The 21,704-nt window shown below is 40.8% G+C and overlaps 1 protein-coding gene across 1 annotated transcript in view; it reads left to right on the top strand.

Annotated features, from left to right (window-relative positions):
- The window catches only part of LOC137322511 (augurin-like), a 29,706-nt gene extending 9,779 nt beyond the window's left edge, over window positions 1–19,927 (top strand). The window contains exons 2-5 of the mRNA XM_067985438.1: window positions 7,738–7,858; window positions 11,801–11,848; window positions 14,430–14,581; window positions 19,401–19,927. Of these exons, the coding sequence (XP_067841539.1) occupies window positions 7,789–7,858; window positions 11,801–11,848; window positions 14,430–14,581; window positions 19,401–19,568 (438 nt within the window). The 5' untranslated portion in view covers window positions 7,738–7,788 and the 3' untranslated portion in view covers window positions 19,569–19,927. The remainder of the gene's footprint in view (window positions 1–7,737; window positions 7,859–11,800; window positions 11,849–14,429; window positions 14,582–19,400) is intronic.
- The last annotated feature ends 1,777 nt before the right edge of the window (window positions 19,928–21,704 follow it).

Below are 21,704 nucleotides of genomic sequence, written 5' to 3'. Positions count from 1 at the left end.
TGTGGGCGTTCATGGTGAACCTCATGAAAGAGCCTTATTACTGAAGCCAGTCAAGTATGGCCAAGACGTGGCAGTGGTGGTGACAATAATATTTAATGTGAGTTTAACAAAAAGCAAACATAAATAAAAAACATGACCAACTGTCAAACACCCTTGTGAATCACCTTCGTGCTTACAAAACCTTTGCCTTTCGCTCCTGACTACTTCTACGTGGTGCATCCCCTGTGGCTGCAGCAGAAGTAGTGGCAGGTTGCTCTTGTTCGTGCCCTGACCGATTAGATGCTTTGGGCCTACGCCTTCTGGGTTTTGGTGCCCGTGAGGACCCCTCCAAAGACTGCTCCACTTGCACCTGTGCAGGGGCAGACTCGACCACCCGGAGAGGAGGCAGCATTGCGGGTGCTAGTTGAAAGGGGGGCAACGGGTGAGACGTGGGGGTACTTTGAGCGTGCCCACTTCCATGTCCCCTTTCACCATCATCCCTCCCCTGGGCCAGGCCCACACCACTTCTACCATTCTGCTGGAAAACAGTTTGGAGGACATGTGTGAAGCCTTGTAAGGCCAGTGCTAGTGTATCTGCCTGTCTGTTTAAGGCAGCAGAATATTGTTCACCCTGTGTCCGATCAGCCGTTGTCAGGGCTTGAATGGACTCATTTGTGAGCTGTGCTTGAAGCTCTATGGAGGCTAACCTTCCCTCCATCGCAGATATTCCCGCACTTACCCACGACACTATCTCAGAGATTCCTTCCTGTACCTGTGCCACCATTCTACTTATACAGGAGTTGGACTCCTCCATCCTCTGCGCGATTGTGGAGAGTGCACGTGGCAACTGTTCCAGCACCTCGCAAATGTGCTGCTACCCCTCGATCATTCTCCTTTTTAAAGGATGGTCACCAGGGTTCAGCATCTGTGTCCAGCTGAGCAGAGCCTGGAGAAGAGTGCTCCCACCGACGCAGACTCTCCACAGCTGCCCCTGCCACCAGTGTCTGCTCGTGCTTGCGTGTGTGGTAACTCACCATGTGCGACCCCAACTAACTGCGGACTGGGACCCACCGAGGTGAGTGTATCTGCGCTGGTGGATGGCTCGCTCAGATGTGACAGTGCACCCTCAGAGGCCAGGAGGTCCTCTGAGGAATCGTCCTCTGACGTCACAGCGGTTGCTGAAGGCCCTTTAAGAGAACAGAAGACAATATTAAGCATGATCACAGATGTATCATGTTGCGATGAACGTACTGAGATGCTGAAGATGGCAAGGCATGTTAACATCAATTCATGTTGCATGTGCTCAATGTTAAAGTTCTGTCACCAGACATTTGTCGGGTGCCAGTCTCAGTGTCAGTGGCAATTTTATAGCGGTGGGTTGAAAATGATGGTTTCAATCTTCCCAATTTTGAGTTGAAGAAAGTTGAGACTCATCAAAGATTGGATGTCTGATGAGCATTCAGAGACAGTTGAGAAATAAAGAGAGATGGTGGAGAGGTAGAGCTGGGTTTCATCAGTGTATATGTGGAAGCCTACAGCATATCTGCAGAAGATGTTGCTGAGGATCAGCATTTAGATGAGGAAGAGAAGTGGGCCAAGGATAGATGGACCCTGGAGGGAAGGGTGAGGAGAAGAGAAGAATAGCCATTGTTACAGATTTTCTGACTATATGCAGGTAGGTAGGAGTGGAACAATCCAAGGGCAGTCCAATGGATCTGGGCAACAGAGGAGAGGTGATGAAAAACAGACATGGTCGACTGTGTTGACTGTGGCGGAGAGGTCAAAGACAATGAGGAGGGATAATCCAGCAAAATCACAATTATGGAGAATATCGTTTGTGACTTTGATTAATGCCATTTCAGTTCTGTGGGAAGGGCGGAAAAGGGTTAGAAGGATTCAAGGGCTTTGAATGGGGCGTTACAAGAGAATTGAGCAAGAAGCTGGGAAGCAATGGAGACCTTGGAAATGGGGTGGTGGTTAGTAAAACTCCTTAATTTCTATTTTCTCGCTTTCCCACCCAATCTCTCAACATATAGAAAGAGATCAGCTGGGAATAAACTGAGACGTTACTTCCTAATGGCTTCTGTGCCCTTGAGCTAGGGAGATGAAAAATTGGTTGGGGTTCTTACTTCTGAACTCCACAACAGTGTTGAACTCCCTGTTGAAATAGTGTGTGTGTATGAATACCAGGTTGGGTTGAACTAGGCTCTAGCTCTGCTGTTCAATAAGCCCCTGAAGCTCATTGTCCATTTCTCACATTTAAGAATGTTCACTTGGATGAGGCAGTGGAGGGCTGCCACTGTCACTGAAATTGTACCCATAATGAGTCACTTCCTTTGGGAGAGTAGGTGTAAACGAGATGGGATATTTGAGGAAATCAAATAAATCCATCCTTGGACAAACTACTGTAAACTTTCCCTACTTACAGGAAGATTTAACAATCGTTCACAATATGAATTCATTCTATTAGATTAATGGAGGGAGAAAGCGGATTTTTGGCCAACAGTGGATGCTTTGCACAAGTCTTGCTGTAAGGTCAACAGCATAAAACAGTCCAAATTAAAATATCATGGCACTAATATAGTTCAACTTTTTAAACTTAGTGTCCAGAAATTTGCTGGAATTGCATTTGCCTGATGAGTTCATGATCTTCTCTATGCCATTTACTAATGTTTACAAGGAAGCTCGGTAGAAACAGCCTGTCCATAATTTTTCATCCTCCTTTTTAGATGGATAGAGTTCAGTTGGATTCAGTTCATTTTGAATCCTTATTGTAGGCCAGAAAGACTTAAGCCAAGATTACAAAATTAATTTTAGTTCCAATGGTTTAATTGGTATCTGTGCGGGTTAGGAGCAGGTCTGAAATTGGTACAATTTTCAATGCCCCAGTGCCCCCAACCCACCCATTTTTCACAGTTAAAATTCTGCCCAATGAGTCTATCCAAGTTTCATCAAGCAGCTCCAGGAACTTCATCTTGTTTCTGTAGTGTATTGCAAATAAACAAGTTCAATGGTAAGAATTTATATCTGGATCTTCTTGCTATCTAGTTTGGACCCAGGTTACAGCAAATAGGAACAGTAAGATGTTGTTAATGCTGAGACAGTAGGAGCTCATTTAGTAATAGAGAGTAAAATTCCATTTCATGCAATCTATTTAAAAATAGAGACTGTAAGATCCCATTTAATTGAACATGGGGACAAAAACTTGAAGAATATCACCATTAAAATATTGTTGAACTTAGGAATTTTTGATTTTTGTCTTTTTGGAGTGAGTGCAGTTTTGGTTGTTTTTACTTATAGTCCCCAGATCCTTCACTGTGCTGATTCTGGCTGCAACTTGCTAGATAGATGTTACATAACTCACCATCAGGTTCTGAGCCAAGTTCATTAATTAAATGCTAATGAGCCTTCTACAAAGTGTTGGATAAGAGGAACCAACATTTTGAAATGATGGCCTGAATTAATTAGTTAACAATAGTCATGGTGTGAATTGGAAATCTACATTTCTTTGCAAAATACAAAAAACACTTTTGCTATAAAAGCAGCAGTTATCTCTCAGTAAAATGTGATGATATATCAACAGATTATGTCAAAAAATGCAATATGTTATGTTTTTAAAAGATATGTTTTAATGCTACACCTCCATCTTTAGAAGTGTTGCTAAATATGGTCACTAAATAATGTGCAGTGCGAGCTTGAGTTTCTGATCTGCACTACCATTGGGTGAGGCTCCCCACTGGCACCTTGAAGTTGGAAAATTATCTCCTGTATGTCCTTGCGTACCAGCCATAAACCTTTTAATTCAACTCATTACTGAAGAGTAATAAACTTCTCAATTCATCATCAGTTCAAAAGTGTGTGTGTGTATGAGATCTTCTACCTCAACTCCACTTTCCTGCCCGATCCCCATATCCCTTGATTCCCTAGAGTCCAGAAATCTATCCATCTCAGCCTTGAATAAATTCAATGACTCAGCATCCACAACCCTCTGGGGTAGAGAATTCCAAAGATTCACAACCTTCTGAGTGAAGAAATTCCTCCTCATCTCAGTCTTAAATGGTCGACCCCTTATCCTGTGACACCACCCCCTAGTTCTAGATTCTCCAGCCATGGGAAACAATCTCTCAGCATCTACGCTGTCAATCCCCCTCATAATCTTATGTTTCAATTAGATCACCTCTCATTCTTCCAAACTCCAAAGAGTATAGGTCCATTCTACTCAACCTCTCCTCGTAGGACAACCCTCTCATCCCAGGAATTAATCTAGTGAAACTTCGCTGCAGCGCCTCTAAGGCAAGTATATCCTTCCTTAGATAAGGAGACCAAAACTGTACACAGTACTCCAGGTGAGGTCTCACCAAAGCCCTGTACAATTGCAGTAAGACTTCCTTACTCTTGTACTCCAACCTCCTTGCAATAAAGGCCAATATTCCATTTGCTTTCCTAATTGCTTGCTGCACCTGCATGCTAACTTTTTGTGTTTCTTGTACCAGGACACCCAAGTCTCTCTGAACACCAATATTTAATAGTTTCTCACCATTTAAAAAATATGCTGTTTTTCTATTCCTCCTACATAAGTGAATAACCTCACATTTCCCCACATTATACTCCATCTGCCACCTTCTCACCCACTCACTTAATTAACCTGTTTATATCCCTTTGCAGACTCTTTGTGTCCTCCTCACAGCTTACTTTCCCACTTAGCTTTGTATCATCAGCAAACTTGGATACACTACACTCAGTCCCTTCATCTAAGTCATTAATATAGATTGTAAATAGCTGAGGCCCAAGCACCGATCCTTGCGGCACCCCACTAGTTACAGCCTGCCAGCCTGAAAATGATCCGTTTATCCCTACTCTCTGTTTTCTGTCCGTCAACCAATCCTCTATCTATGCTAATTTATTATCCCCAACCCCATGAGCCCTTACCTTGTGTAACAACCTTTCACGTGGCACCTTATTGAATGCCTTTTGAAAATCCAAATATACGACATCCACTGGTTCCCCATTATCTACCCTGCTAGTTACATCCTCAAAAAACTCTAATAAATTTGTCAAACATGATTTCCCTTTCATAAAACCATGTTGACTCTGCCTAATCATATTAGGATTTTCTAAGTGCCCTTTTACCATTTCCTTAATAATAGATAATATGATCTATTGGCAGATGTTCTACAGTACCGAGACTGCCCTGGTGTGCTATTCCCTTCATCCTCGACCTCCAACTCTGTTGCCCAATGCATCCTCCTCCTCCTCCTCCTCCATCTCTCCTCTGTGGCACAGCCTACTTGGTTCTATTCATACCAGTCCCACCAGAGCTAGCGCATCTTCTATAAAGTCTTCTACTCCTGCTCCCACGTCACCTTGGATTTGCCTCAATGATTCATCCCTGGCCATTTCTTTTCTTCGTCTGCATTACTACCACTTGGCAATATCATGGGTATGGGACCAGCTTTCACGTGTATGCTGATGACATGCAGTTCTACCTCCTGCCACCATCTTTGACTCCTTCACCACCACTGTGCTGTGCAACTACTTTGCCAACATTAAGTGCTGAATGAGAAAGAATTTCTTTCAACTCAACATTAGCAAGGCCCAAGGTTTACTGTTTGGCTCCTGCCAAAAACTCTGTTTCTTAGCCATTGACCCAACCCTTTCCCTGACTGCTTGCTCCGGCTGAGCCAGATGATGAACAACCTCAATTTTCAAACCCCATATCATGGTCGCCACCAATACCACCTATTTCCAGCTCTGCAATACCATCAGCCCACAGATGATGAAAAGCTTATCCATACTTTTCTCATCACCAAGCTCAATTACTCTTCTTGCTGGTCTTACAAATCCCACCCTTCACAATGGAAACTTGTCTAAAACTTTACAACTAGCATCCTGTCCCACCAAAAAGCTTCATGACACTCCATTACATAGACTGTGTTGGGATACAAAGCCTGCCTTCTATGTCTGTGTGCCAGGAATGAGAGCCCTTGACCAGAGTCTTTCGCTTATAGATTTATTAGAGGAAATGATACTGAACAGACAACACACGCGGTGATGCAAAGCTTGCGGCTTGCTGCGGAAGACCTCACATTACTGTCACTTATCTCTGTAGTAGGGTGATCAGCCCTTGAATTCCTAACTTTGTGTACAGTACTCTCATTTATCCCTTAGCTGCACCATTACTTCATGACCTGCATTCTGTGAACTTTACACCAGTTTACATTAACTTCTATTAGCTCAGCATTCGCGAGACTTGATGTCTCCATGGTACCAGTGAGTGAGAGATCCATGGTCTTCATTCATCTAGGTCTATGGTGGGCTTAAAACATAGCATAAACTAATTACATTTAGAGGAAAGGTAAAAGCAACTCCGTATATGGTTGTAAGACAGATTTATCTACTAGAAGGTCAGAAGTACACAAAGAACAGACAACTGTCTTTACGACTCCAGCTTGTACCAGCCATGGAGGGGCCTTGAGGGTCTAGGTTGGTTTGAACATGTTCCAGAAGCCTGCTAGTGCAGTTTCCTGAAGCAAATGTTTCCTGAACAAAATGGAGTCTTTAACAGAAAATGGATTCCTTAATACAACTTTTCTCACCAGTGCTCCTAATGGTCTGCAAGGGCTTGCAGTGCCTAGCTGAGATTAGATTCTCACTTGTTGAGACATCTATAAGAGAATTGTACAATTCATAACTGAGGAACAAATCATTTGACGTTTGCACCATTTAAGTGGATTGCTAACTAATCTTTAAAAGGTAATCATTGCAGGTATGTCATGATTGGTTTTTTTCATTACCACTAACAAAATTGCATTTTCTGAAATCATACTTTCAATTGTTTTCATTTCTGAAATGTCATTGGCAGTATATTTAAACAACTACCTATTGCTTTTTAGGTGAATATGAATGCACAGTAGCTCAGCAATCAATAGCATTTGGTAACGTGTCTATGGTAGAAATTGCAGTTGTGTACCCAAGTCTAGAAGTGTTCATTCCTACTAATATTTGTTTCTAAAAAAAATGTGGCTTCAGAATAAAGTTCATTTAAAAGATATACTTTCAAGCTGCACTTAAAGATATTTTTCTTCAAAGTCCCAAAGAGGCTACTGTGGATGGGTGATGTCTGTTCTCTTTTTATTGGCCACACTTTTAAGAATCAAGGAAATTACCTAATTGGAACACACTGCCCATATTTCTGTCAGCCTGCAAATCTTCACCAGGTAAATATGAATAAGGAAACCCATTTGATGCATCCTTGTTCGTCAATCTAGTTTCCCATTGCAGCAACCAACTTCTTTAAATATCTCCCAAGGTTTCTGCCTCCGCACCATTCCTAAATTGACCTTATCCCGGTTTGAATCTACATTCCCTGTCTTATTGTCACAGTTTACCTTGAAGTAGTAGTTCAAGGTAAACCATAACATTGTTGTCTTGCATCTGCACAAATAGCATTCACAACCAAACAGGGGAAATTTGGCCCATAACATTTTAATAATCTTGGCTTAGAAGGAATATATTTATAGATCTAGGCCAAGGAAGTCAACAAAACCTTGCATGGTTGAGAATTCCTTTAACTGTATTTTGCTATTTAGCATAGTTAAATCTGTTATACTTAAAAGGTAAAGTATGGAAGAGCCTTTTCTGTTAGATTTGAAGGTTATATTAAGAATTATCACAGATATTGATTGAACACTTTCCCAGCCTACGGCTAACTGGATCAGTGTTTGCTGTGTCTTATTAGTATTCTCTTCTTCTCTTTAGCCATCTCAGTCTTCACAACAGTTCTACTGAGCAAACTCTCATCTGCAAGCAATGTCTCTTCATCTATTCCGACTTTCTCTTGCGATTCTCTGTGTACTTCTGGTGACTTTTACATTCCCAGGTAGGTAAAAGGATTTCAAACAGATGTGCACAGGAAGACACTTAATTTGTAGAATATCTTGTAGTTTGCTTAGCACAAAGGATTTTTTTTCAAATATTTGAAATACATTTGGGCAGTATATCAGAGGTGCTTTTCACCTTTATATATCCCTGCAATGGAAGAAAGCCATCAATGCTGAAATTCTAGTTAATACTATACATAGTACATGTATTTTGAGAGCGACATCATTATTTTTGAACAATTATGCATATATTTAGTTTGCTGGTGTATTTTGTATCAAATAGAATAAATGAAGATGTTTGTGATAACTCAGCTCATGAGCCTCAAAGCAATCCTGAAATCCAACAAATTTTGGCTACAACTTGCACACTCAACATTTAACTGAGTGTTCACTCTCATTTGTCTCAGGTTGGAAAGTTTGTATCCTCACAATAATCAAGACACCCTGCTGGAAACACGCATTCAAAAAATCATCTCATACATCTTGAATATAAGAATTTACTCAAATAAACTGTGCGGAGTTGAATAAGTTCACAGTTGGCAGTACTGAATCTAAATACAAGCCTTTGCTGTTTTTCAATGCTTAGAAAGTATGAATGACTGGAGATTAACTTCTTGAGTTATTTTTATTGATCTGGTTTCAATGCAAGTGTTTTGTAAGTATTTGACATCCGTCTTGGGTGAGAATCCTAATGGATTCAAGTGGCTCAATTTTTGTATTTTTTAATGATTTTTCATGGTCTTAAATTATTGTTTTACAGTAACATGTTTAGACTTTTTCTAGAAATATTGCCCAGAGAAAATCTTCATGAATGAAATTCCAATGTAGCTACTCACAAGCCTAGAGATTATTAGTGATATTAGCAAACACTTAACATGTCTGTATAATGTTCCTCTGCTATTTTAACATAGGTGTTAACCAGTTTACATAGTAGTAGGGGACTATCACATAAGTGTTCATCTGCTAGTATCACCAGCAATAACTTCTATAGTGATCAGAACTTCTTCCCCATGATGTAAATTATGTCAAAACATGATGGCATCACTTGAGAATTGCTTTGTCATGGAGAAGGATGTATCAAGTTATTCGCTTGTACAAACCTCTTTTTATTGTATTTTGCTGAATTTACCTTTACATTTTCTGGACCTAGTGCACAATTTGATTACATGGTGCTTACAGAAGGAGTACACTAAGATTTCTTGTTTATGCAGAATTAAGGAAGGAGCAAATGTGTGTTCTTAATCCCTAAGATTCAGTTGGGTTTGGGAATCGGGTTGAGTTGGTTGGGATTGAGTCCTTCCTGTCTATGGGTGGGTCACAGATGCTGTCTTATTTCCCCTCCTGTGCTGGTCTGCTTTCTCCTTGGAAGTGTACAAAACTTTTGATTCCTCAACTTCTGAGCATGGATGAAAGCCTAAGGCAATTATCTCCACAATTAAATAATTTCTTGAGCTGCCAAATACTTTGTAGGAAAGGATTCTGAGGCCTCTCTGGACTTGGGTCTGTTTTCTCTTACTGTAGTTGATCTTGCCAGGTAACAGATAATAGATGTTGCTTTTCTTTTTTCTTCCTGCACCCTATGTGTGAAGATCTCGCTTTCCAACAATAATAGGTCTAACATTCTGTAAGCGTGGCTGTCGATAACAAGCTTGAGTCAAAGAAACATGCACATACCAACCATCTAACATCAGCATTTTGAGGGCCTAGTCTGCATGCTAATGTTGGAACCCACCCCCCCCCCCACTCAATGCTGCTCCTACCGTTAATAGAAGTGGCATCACCCTTGGCATTCTATAGGTGGGAGTTCTCCTGAAAATAGGAAGTCCTGTCTACAGTATACAGCGGTCAGAATCAATTTAAGTAGCAGCAGGCTCCAAATAGAAGCAGTGTTGAGAGGAGAGAGAAAGGGAAAAGGGCAAAGGCAAGGAGTGGAGCTTTTGAGAGGGGGAGGAAGAGTGCTGGAATGAAGTGGAAGGGGGAGGAAAGAGTCTTATTAGCTCAGTGAAAGGGTGGAAGAGTGCCTTCATTAACAGGAGGATGGGGGAAAGCAAAAGAACAAATGTATTTATATAGCACCTTTCACATCCTCAAGAAGTTTCAAAGCACTTCAGTCAGCTAATTACTTTTGTAATGTAGGTAAACAGCAGCTAATTAGCAATCGAGATAAATGACCAATTATCCTGTTCGGTTGAGGGATGAATGTTGCCCAGGAAACTGGGAGAACACTTTGAATAGTGCCATGGCATCTTTTACATCAACCCGAACAGGTGGACGGATCCTCATTTTAACATCTTATTCAAACTACAGCACCTCCGGTAATATAGTCCTCCCTCAGTACAGCACTGGAGCATCAGCCTAAATTATGTGCTCAAGAGCTGGAATGGGACTTGAACCCACAACCTTCTCACTCAGAGGCAAGAGTTCTATCAATTGCACCAAACTGAAACCAGCCAGCATTAACTAAAGGGGTGAAGGAAGAATGCTAGCATTAACTGAGGGAGGCATGGAAACCATAGCAACTTGAACTGAGGTGGGATGGGAAGAAGCAGAGTGCCAGCTTGAAGTGAGGGTGGAGAAGGGGGTACCAGTAGAAATTGGGAGGGTAGGAGGAGAACGTGCCTCAAATAGTGGGCAGTTGAATGAGGTAGATTGCCTCTGTGAATTGGGGTGGGAGACTGACTGTTGATGTAAATTTTTGGGGAAGTGATTGGACTTTTAAAAAAAAATGAACAGTGATATTTAAATTTTCAAGATTAAAAATGTATTTTGAAAAAAATTGCCGCAATATTTCATTTTCATGTAAAAACTTTAAATTTTCTGAGTGGTATGTCCCCAGAACGCCTTACAAATATACCACCAATTTTGTGGATTTTCCCCTTCAGTTTTCAGTTACTTACATTTTTTTCCCTCTCCAAACCAAGTGAGGGAATGCTTAAGTTACAAGCCTGTTACTTTTTCACATGATACACTTGATAATCAGAGCTGTTCTTGAGCTGTTAGCTTTTTCGTGTCTCAGCTTTTTTGAAGGTGTTGGTCAGCTTTTGCCAGGTTGATGTGTGGAAAAAAGATCTCCCAATTCGTCGGAGTGTCAGAGGCAGAATCAGAAATAAGAACCTTTGTAATGTTAGTGTTTGCCTTTAATTGGTACAACATTGCGGCAAGTAGATGGATAAAGAGGCACAGTTTAACAAGCCAGACGCATGCTAGATTAGTTGGAGACCATTGTATACTTTGATTAGAATTATTATGCTCTGCAGTAGAAGCAGGAACTTCATCTTTTTTGTGCTGGAGACACTTCTTACTGTTTTAGTGATGAGCAACAGTAGCATTGGTGAATTAGAAATAGTGTGCGGGTACATGCATGTGCCTTGACTGATTTTAGTTCCACAACTAATCATCTACCCTTTTGATCCTTATAACTTAATTCCATTCTTGGTTACTATTACAACCGTAATGTATTTTGGGAGCAAACTTTCATAAAATTATAGGGCAGAAATTGCAAAACTCCACTTCTGGTGTTGGACCTTGTGAGGGGTGTGCGCCGAGTACAGATGTGAGGCTACAGTGATGACGTCATGTCTCTCACTCACGCTCACATCTATCGAGACTCCATCCCAGCAGCAAACAATTTCTGCCCCAAAGATATGTTAGACATTCCTGTGGAAATGCAATTAGAACAGAAACAATGCAATTGTCCAGTTCTGCATTTCTATGAAAGTGCAAGTAGGAGTCAGATTATTAAAGGTTTATGCAAACTCTTTACCTGAACTCTTTGATATTTTCTAAGTTAATTGTAAATTATACCACGGTATTCTAGGAAATGCTAAATTTTCACATTATTGAGCTAGCAGGATGCTTGATTATTAGCAGGCAACCTTTGGCAGTGGGGAATGGATTATTTTATCTATGTAAAAGAATCTTTAAGTTATTTCTTTTTTCAGATGGGTCAAGTGGAAATAAACTGCGCAAGATGGTTGCAAAAAGAAACGGTAAGGAAAATCATCTAGGTGTTTTTTGCATGCTTTGTGTAGGCAGCCAAAGAACAAACCATTTTTTCAGGTGGGGCCATTGAATACCTCATGGAGGAACTGAGGGGTTGAATCATTGTCAGGGCTCCCCTTGTGAAGAATTTAAGCTTGAATCCATGTTCAGTTGTCCTGTAGTGATCATTCTGGAATCTAGTTCATCAATTTCCTCAAGGTTTTATAAACCTCAACAACGGCACCTGCTAAGCCATTTTTTCCCCAAAGTACACATCCCGAGTACCCTGAATATTTCCTTATAGTTCAGTTGCTCAAGCCTTTTTATTAACTTAGTAGCCCTTCTTGGTACCTCCTGAAAGGACAGCCTGTCCTCCCTGTTGTACAGTGTTCAGAAGTGCACCCAATGCTCAAAGTGGGGATGGAGTAGTGCATTGTGCAAGGTAAGAATTAATTTCTGGGACATATGAACAGGAAAGGACGGGCTGGTACATGGAGCCTGTCCCAAACAGTCATGATGCAACAAAACATCGTGACTACCAGTTTTCCCTCCCACTAGTAGTCATGTAATCTCCTAAAGAGAGGCAAAACATTTTTTAAAAACTTAGGCCAATTCCAGGAAAACAAAATCTGGGGAATTCCTCTCCGATGCCCTAAGGCAATCAAAAATAAGTTCCACGAGATCCCAGTGACTGTGAGGTATAAACCCTAGTCTCACCTTTCTTCTGCACTTATATTAGCCACAATGAGGAACTCATCCAATTCCTTTCTGAACTGTTGCAACGAATCTGCACTCACTACTCGAGCCGGCACATGTTCCAGGCATCAGCAACCCTCTGTATAAAGAAAAACCACCTGACATCTAACTGAGTCCTATGTTTGTATAGCTTATAGGCATGACGTTTTATTTTCCCTAAACTATCTAGTTCATATAATCTATCCACACAGATGTAGTCTAGTCACATCAACATTTTAAACACTTCAATTAAATTTCCACAAAGTCTTGCTTTACTAGAGCAAAAGGCCCGAGCTCTCCAAGTTTACCCCAATAACTTGAGGGCTTTTAGGCGAGGGACCATTCTAGTAGTTTTCCTTTGAGGACCTCAATATTATCCACATGTGAGGGAACCAAAACTGGTCACAATATTCCAGATGAGGCCTAACCAGTGCCTTGTACAAGGGCATTATAGTTCTTTCGGTTTGAAATTAAGTTGTCCTAGCTATGCATCAGAGGAAAACTGTTAAATGAATAATTTTGCCAGGTAATTTTATTCACTTTCTTTTATCAGTTTTAGCTGTTGTATCAAGTTTGGCAAGAAGCAAATAATGGAATGCAAACTGGGTTGCAATTACAGTACTGTAAAAATGGTCACACTGTTATGGATAACTGTGTATTTTCATTTGCTTCATTACAATATACACATTACAGTGCAACACAACAATTTTTATTTTAATCTTGATTTCTACTATTAGAAAGGTGTCGCCAGAAAAGCCTACTGGATGATGCTGGTTGTATTTGTTCGTAACTGCCAGTCAATCACGTGGCCCCAAACTCCAGCCTTAAGGAACCAGTATCCCTATTTACAACACACAGTTGCCGGGGATTGCTGAAGACTGACAAATGCAACAAATTTCACATTATTGGGCCAGATCTTGCTGGAAAATAATAGCGAGTTCACGATGCACACCATTATTAATGCCCAATTGGCCAGCAAGTTCAGGATTAAGCAATACTCCGTAAGTTGCGAATCTTCAGAAATTGCTGGTTGATTTACGCTGTTCCGCCATTATCGGCATCTCTCCCTTAGGCTCCCCGTTATTTTTAAGAACTTGTTGAATTTGCACATTAATTGCCCATTAAACTCGCCACAGAAAGTTAGGGCTGATGATTTAACAACGTGACAATTGCTAATGCAATGCCATCAACTCCTCTGGCCCAGAAATGGAACAATTTAAAGTGTTCAATCTCATTCCTGCATCTCATAAATTCTTCTTAGAGATTTTAAAATTTCAATTTTTTTCTTACTTTTCCTTTCTATGTCTTTTCTCTCTCTCTCTTAATCCAATCTTTCTTTCCCTCTCTTTATTTCTCCTTTCACCTGGTTTGACTCTAATTCACCCTCCTTCTCCATCATTCCTGTTTCTTTCTCAATTCTTAATCTCAATGGTTAAGGAGATACACTGTTAGTCCCGCCGTTTATTAAGGTTCCAGATGTCCCGTTGCCCCCGTTATTAGCTCGCACTTCCAACAAGTTACGATGCAAAGATTTGTCGAGCTGAAGGGTGCAGAAAGAAGTCGAATTAACAGCATGCGCCATGAGATGCCCCGCACCAGCAAGGTCTGGTGCACTATTATCACTATTCAATTGAATTGGGAGACTTTTTCCCTTCACTGTTGTGAGTGTAGCTGATGAAGCCTCAATTCTATACAGGGCTGTTTTACAATGTACTCTGTATTTCTGTATACAGGATTCAAGTAGAACATCATTTATAGAGCTAGTACACAACAGTTGCATAACTTAAAAAGTAATTCATTGAACGTGAAGTGCTTTGGCTCAAAAACATTTTCATTGTTTTTAACATCTTTTAGCTGACAAGACGTTGGCTGTTTCAGTTCCTGAATCCAAGGCGAAAGGGTTTTTGAACAGTTTGAAGCGTTCAAAACGGTATCTATGGGATAGGTCTCGTGATGATGTCCAGCAGTGGTACCAGCAGTTTATGAACATGGGATTTTCTGAAGTTGTGAGTATGCTACACAATTGTTTGAGAAAATGACATAAATCTGGTTTGACAATCATCAACTCAACAAAACATATAATTTTACTTGCTCAACAATTTTTTCCCCTCACCGCTTCTCCTCTCCTAAAGGTGTTGGAGTATAGTTCCCTGGAGAGGGAAAACACAGCTGAGCAGATTGCTGTGATTCTGCTATCTACACAGGCGTGCCCAGCATGGTTTGCTGATTAGTAATCAGGAATGGGAACGCTCTGTTTATTTTCCATGGGCACTGAGGCCAATAGTAACACTCCTACTTCTGCCCTGACTTGAACAGCTAATTTTGCATAGACAAGAAATGAACTTAGAACTTTCTTGGGTCTGCATGGCTCAGCTGCTGGCAGGATAAACTCCCAGATCTAGCATGCGAGCATTAACATACCTTTAATATATCAAACAACAACATCGAAAATTCACCAGAAATTGATACCATATTCAGTGCTTTTCTTCAGAGTCTTGAGAGTAGCTGATCAAGCTGCAATTCTATACTTTTGTTTGAGCTGAAATGCACTAATGCTTTGGTCATCTTTTGTTTATTGGGTAATCAGGTTGTTTGCAGCTTAGTGTATTTCATAGGAGGTACAGCACAGGAGGAGGCCATTCGACCCACCATGCCTGTGCTGGCTCTTTGAAAGAGCTATCCAATTAGTCCCATTCCCCTGCTCTTTCCCCATAGCCCTCTACATTTTTTCCCTTCAAGCATTTATCCAACTCCCTTTTGAAAGTTACTATTGAATCTGGTTCCACCACCCTTTCAGGCAGCGCATTCCAGATCATTATAACTCTGAGTTAAAAAAAAGTTTTCTCATGTCGCCTCTGGCTCTTTTGTCAATCACCTTAAATCTGTGTCCTCTGGTTACCGCCCCCTCTGATAACTAAGCAGCTATTATAACCTCTGAACAGCAATGCATAATAATGCCATTCAGCACAACTGTAGCAAAAAAATAATCCCATCAAAAATTAAAATGTCTAAACTTTAAAATTTTCTGAATGGCTCAACAAATGAGACCATTAATGAATCTCAGGATCTGTGTTTTTGCTCCCCCGTGTGTGTGGAATAGCAATAAATAAATAGCTAAAAACCTACAAAATGCAAACCAACTACAAAACAACCAGATAATCTGTCATTTTGTCACCTCTAGGGGAAAATTGGAATCACTATGGCAACCTTATAAATTATGGAGCTAAAGTGGAATGCCAGACAGAGTTAAATCTTTTAAAAGGCGCTTGATAAAGTGCCGCATGGTAGGCTTATCATCAAGATTGCAGCCCATGGAATAAAGGGGGCAGTAGCAACATGGATACAGGATTGGCTAAGGGACAGGAAACAGAGAGTAGTAGTGAACGGTTGTTTTTCGGACTGGAGGGAGGTGTACAGTGGTGTTCCCCAGGAGTCAGTGCTGGGATCACTGCTTTTCTTGATATATATTAATGACTTGGACTTGGGTGTACAGGGCACAATTTCAAAATTTGCAGATGACACAAAACTTGGAAGGGTAGTAAACAGTGAGGAGGATAGTGATAGACTTCAAGAAGATATTGACAAGCTGGTGGCATGGGAGGACACGTGGCAGATGAAATTTAATGCAGAAAAATGCAAAGTGATACATTTTAGTTGGAATATAAACTAGAGGGCACAACTCCAAAAGGGGTACAGGAACAGAGAGACCTGAGGCCATATGTGCACAAATTGTTGAAGGTGGCAACGCAGGATGAGAAAGTGGTTAAAAAAGAATATGGGATCCTGGGCTTTATAAATAGAAGTATAGAGACAAAAGCATGGAAGTCATGATGAACCTTTGTAAAACACTGGTTTGGCCACAGCTGGAGTATTATGTCCAGTTCTGGGCACTGCACTTTAGGAAAGATGTGAAGGCCTTAGAGAAGGTGAGGAAGGGATTTACTAGAATGATTCCAGGGATGAGGGGCTTTAGTTACGTGGATAGACTGGAGAAGCTGGGGTTGTTCTCCTTGGAGCAGAGACGGTTGCAAGGAGATTTGATAGAGGTGTTCAAAATCATGAAGGGTCTAGACAGAAACTGTTCCCATTGGCAGAAGGATCAAGAACTAGAGGACATTTAAGGTGAACTGCAAAAGAACCAAAGGTGACACGAGGAAAAACTTTTTTACACAGTGAGTGGTTAGGATCTGGAATGCACTGCCCGAGGGGGTGGTGGAGGCAGATTCAATCATGGCCTTCAAAAGGGAACTGGATAAGTACTGGAAAGGGCGGGGGAGTGGGACTAGCTGGATTGCTCTTTCATTGAGACGGCGTGGACTCGATGGGCCGAATGCCCTCCTTCCGTGCTGTAACCTTTCTATGATTCTATTCTATGACTGCAGAATTAGCAGGTAGGAGGAGGGTGCCAATCTAGACTTTTGGTAGCTAGCCACTGAGTGGGTCTCCCAAGGTTGTTTTCTGACCTGTACCAATTTAATTTTTTCCTCTCCATAAAAGTACTAATCCCTCTTTCCCCTCCCTATGTATCATTCTACAAAAACAGTTATATACCATCTCTCTTGACCTCATTAAGTCTCCATTACAGGGGATTCTCAAGAAAAGGACATCATCATTGAATGAACATTCCCTGCTGTTAAAAGCATGTCCTTGAATATTTTTTCTTCCCATTACTTGTAAATTATCCACTAGGCACAGCTGGTTACAGTCTCTCTTTCTACAAATGCTTTAGTGTCCTTATTCTCAGGAGACAATGGGAACTTCTAGTTTTAAAGTCAGCTTGAGCTGCATAAAATTTTCTGCATCCAAATGTAGGTTAATGGCTGTGGCTATTCAGTCAGCCACACTGAATTAGATGTCCTGTTAGAGTAGCATATAAATTAATTGTTGTGCAATATGAGGAAACAACAATAACATGCATTTATATAGCAAATTTAACATGGAAAACCATCCCATGGTGTTTTACACAAGCATAATTAGACAAAAATGACACTGAAACAAAGAGGACGTATTAGGTGGTTAAAGAAGTAGGTTTTAAAGAGGGTCTTAAAAGAGAGCAAGGCGGAGAGGCACAGAGGTTTAGGGTGCTGCAGTGCTTAGGATCTAGATAGCTGAGGCAAGGCCACCAATGGTGGGGCGAACGCATTGGGGGATGTATAAGAAGGCAGAGTTGGAGAAATGCATGGTTTCGGAGATTTTTACAGCTGTAGAAAGGAACAGAGATGGGGAGGGGTGAGGACATGAAGGGATCAGAACACAAAGAATTTTAAATTAGAGGTGGTGGGGTACCAGGATAGGTCAGCAAGCACAGGAGTGATGGGTAGCACAACTTGGGGCAGGCTAGGTTGGAGGCAGCAGCAGGTGCCTCGATGGGCTCTTCAGAGATGCTGATAGAGGCACAGAGAGTAGCTGTGGAGTTATCCAAAGGATTTTCAAGCTTGGGATGGCAGTAGGAAGGCAGATTAATAGTGAAGGGTTGGGGGGGAGATTTGGGGGGGGGGGAGGGTTGGGGGCAAATTCCTTAGAGGGGAGAAATGAAAGGTGGTATGACTGGGGAAGGGGAAGAGACAGGACAGAAGCGTTAAAGATGGGTAAAGAGAAGAGGAAAAAATGGGGGGGGTTAGGGGGAGAGATTAAAATAATGGGCTCAGGTCTGGAGCGGTTACCGAAATGCAGATGCAAATGGCCACAGGAAATTTGGGTTAAATATTCATGAAAAAGAATAGGATAGATATGTCCTGGTTGTAATTTTTTTTAAAATGGGGAAGAGGTAATGAGTGTCCAAAGTTTAAATTCAGAAGTGAATGATGAAGTTGACTTGTAGACAGGATGCAGTCAGCTTGGAGCATCGATGAACCAAATGTCCAGGTTCGGAAGGCGAGTGAGTCCAGGAGTTGTTTTGAGGGGCAAACTATCAGTCGGCACACTAGTAGTGAAGATTGCCCTGTGAAAAGTGGAGAGCTGAGGAGACCTGGAGAGTTGACCATGAGCCATTGTAGGTTGATCCAGGCGTCCAGCGGAGGCGAGTAGTGGCCTTAGTGATTAGTAGCGCACAGCACCAGATCCAGTGGAGGAGTGAGGAGCAGTGGGAGTGAAACCCAAGGGCTGAAAACAGTAAAGTCAGTAAAGGTAAATCCATAGGATCAGCGCAGTTGAGGGAGTTAGTCTGAGAAAATAGCTGTAGGGAGGTGAGGAGCACACAAGATCAGGAGCACTAATAGGAGCTCGAGGAGCCAGTCCAGTGAATAGTGACTGAGGAGTTCTGAAGGAAGAGTGGAGAAATGGCCGTGGAAAGTGGCAAACGCAAAGGTAATTCGGCAGCAATGGAGTAGAATCCAGAGCAAGATGGGAACCAGCAGGAACAGTTCAGAGCTAGCTAAACGTAGTGTGAAAAATTCCCAACAGTGGAGCGGATAACTGGGGACACTAACATCCCAGCAGAGAATACTATGGCCGTAGAGAGTGACGGTGATGGTAGATTCAATTATAATTCCAGATTACACAGTAGTAAGATTTTTGCAGAAACAAATAAAGGAATAAGTGTATTCTAAAATAATTCAAATTGGTGTTTTTGAGACTCTGTTCATTGGCATAATCATACATTTCAAAACCAATACATTTTCTGGAGCACTTCACTGAAGAGAGATTCTTGTGAAAGTTTTGGCAAATCAGTAAAGAACGGATACTGCTTTGCCCAGAGGTTGACTTTTTTTTCTTCCAGACAGGGTTTAATTTATAGCAAGATGCAGTGCTTTCTCCTTTCACTTTACAGTTAATTTTGTATACATAAACTGTTAAGTCAATTAATGTATTAAAATTATCCTGCAGCAATTTGAAGAAGCTGTTGCATACTGGATCAGCGTGCAACAAGGCGCTGCTCATGGTGATTACTATCGATATTACAACCAACACCATTATGATGAGAATTCTCCAATTGGCCCTCGTTATTCCCAATCTATGCGCTATGGTGCTGATGTTAACTACGATGACTATTAAGCAACAAGATATAATCAAATATTATGCTGTATAGCTTTATCTCACCTGTTGGCATGATATACATTTTTTTCCTGAATATTATCGGCTCATAAGGTTGGAAATGCAGGAATCTGACTTCTGTATTTGCTTTGTGAACAATTACAATGCAAATAGTTTCTCACATCCTAATACTATAGATCATATTTTCATTCTTCTAAAACCTAGTATATGTTAATCATCTAGAAGTAATTTCCTAAATATTACAAATTGAATGTTACTATAGTAAATGACTTATTGTGCATTCTTTAGAACATAGCAAATTACAGAAATAAAGATTATTGAATATTGGGATAATTCCTTGAATGAGTATCTACAGTTTCTGATTGTTTTCCAAAATGGTATTCTGTATTTTCTGATTAAACTTAAAACATGCAACAGATCACACTTTTCTTCATCAATACAATCAAGTCATCATGGACAAAGTGATAATAATTTTCCTCTGGTAAAAGCTAGGAACAGGAAAAGGACATCAGGCTCAACATCATCCCTTTTTGAATTCCTTGCCCTCCACAAGAGGAAATAATTCTTTACCCACCCTGTTTCTTCATCCACCTATCCAATTTAACCTTCTGCCTCAACCACTAACCCTGGAAGTGAATTCACACCATGACAATGCTCTGTGAAGAAGTTTCTCCTGCCCTTGGTTCTAAATCTCTTGTATTTAACCTTGTATCTATGGCCCCTTGTTCTTGACCTTTTAAACTACTGGAAATAGTCTGCTTCTATCTACCCTGTCCCATCCTTTCATAATTTTAAACACTTCTATTATATAACCCTGTAATTTGTGGTGTTCTAATCAAAAAAGACCCAATTTTTCAGGTCTGTCTTCGTATTTCCGAGTCACTCTGCAATGTATCCTCTCTAGGTCTTAAGGTCCTTAATGTGAACTAACCCTCTGCTTCAAATCCCTCTGCTCTTCCACAGCACTGAGCCTACTTCCATTCAGTATATTTATCGCTTTTTTAAAAACTAAAACGCATCACCTCATACTTTCTGATATTGAATTCCATCTGCCATCTTTTAGCCCATTCACCTATCTTATCAACATCCCTTTGCAGTTTATTATGGTTTTCTAAAAAATTAACTATACCTGCTATTTTGGTATCATCTGCAAATTTTGACACCACTCCCTGTAGGCCCAGTAAGGAACACAACTACCCACTTCCAACCATTCAAACTGCACTTAACTTAAACTCTGTTTTCTCCCTTCCAATTTTTAATCCAGTTTGCTATCTTTATCCCCCCCCCCCCCCCACCCACCGTCCCTTATTCCAGACTCCTTAAGATACCACCCATGAGATTACTGGAGAAGATTGTCAAAGGCTTTTCTAAGGTCCACATGGAGTACATCCACTATACTTTCCCCATCTACCATGGCTGTTACCTCCTCAAAGAGATCTTGACAAACCTCATAGCATTATCATCCCCTTTAAAATCGGTGCTGGTTAGTTTTAACTATTTTCTCTTTATCTAGATACTTGGGAATTTCAACCTTAAAGAATCTAAAATCTTCCCAAGAGCAGATGTTAAGCTAACTGGCCTCTAGTTATCCATAATAGCTCTATTTCCCTTTTTAAAAATGAGTGCTGCATGGCTACTCTCCAGTCCTCCGGCACACATCCACACTCAATAAAGCTCTGAAACATAATTTCAAGGGCCTCTGTAATTTCCTTTTTCAAGATCCTAGGAGGTATCTAGGCAGGCCCTAGATCTTTGTGTTCCCTTAGCTTAAATAACATCTAAAATTTTCCTTTTATCAATCATAATACAATTCATCTCGCACTCAACCACTTCAGGATTCACCTCCTCTCTAATATCCTCTATAAAGACCGATGTGAAGTAGTTATTAAATAAGCCATTTTTTGATCATCTACAAATTGACTATATATATTCAGTGAACCTTAGCTTAACTGAGTTTGGTGAAAGAGTTATGCATGGAATTAGAATGTGGCTTGTGAGTAGGGGGGTGGAGGAGAAGAGAACAGTGTCTCCTTAGAAACAAACCAGTACAATAATCCGTTACATATGAATGTGGTATAAATGCTGTAATAGTAACTTAGTCTGTGGGGGAAAATGAATCATCTAGAATGTCAAAAA

This window comes from Heptranchias perlo, chromosome 6, assembly GCF_035084215.1.
Source record: "Heptranchias perlo isolate sHepPer1 chromosome 6, sHepPer1.hap1, whole genome shotgun sequence".
Classification (NCBI taxonomy): domain Eukaryota; kingdom Metazoa; phylum Chordata; class Chondrichthyes; order Hexanchiformes; family Hexanchidae; genus Heptranchias; species Heptranchias perlo.
This window is presented reverse-complemented; position numbering and strand designations above follow the sequence as displayed.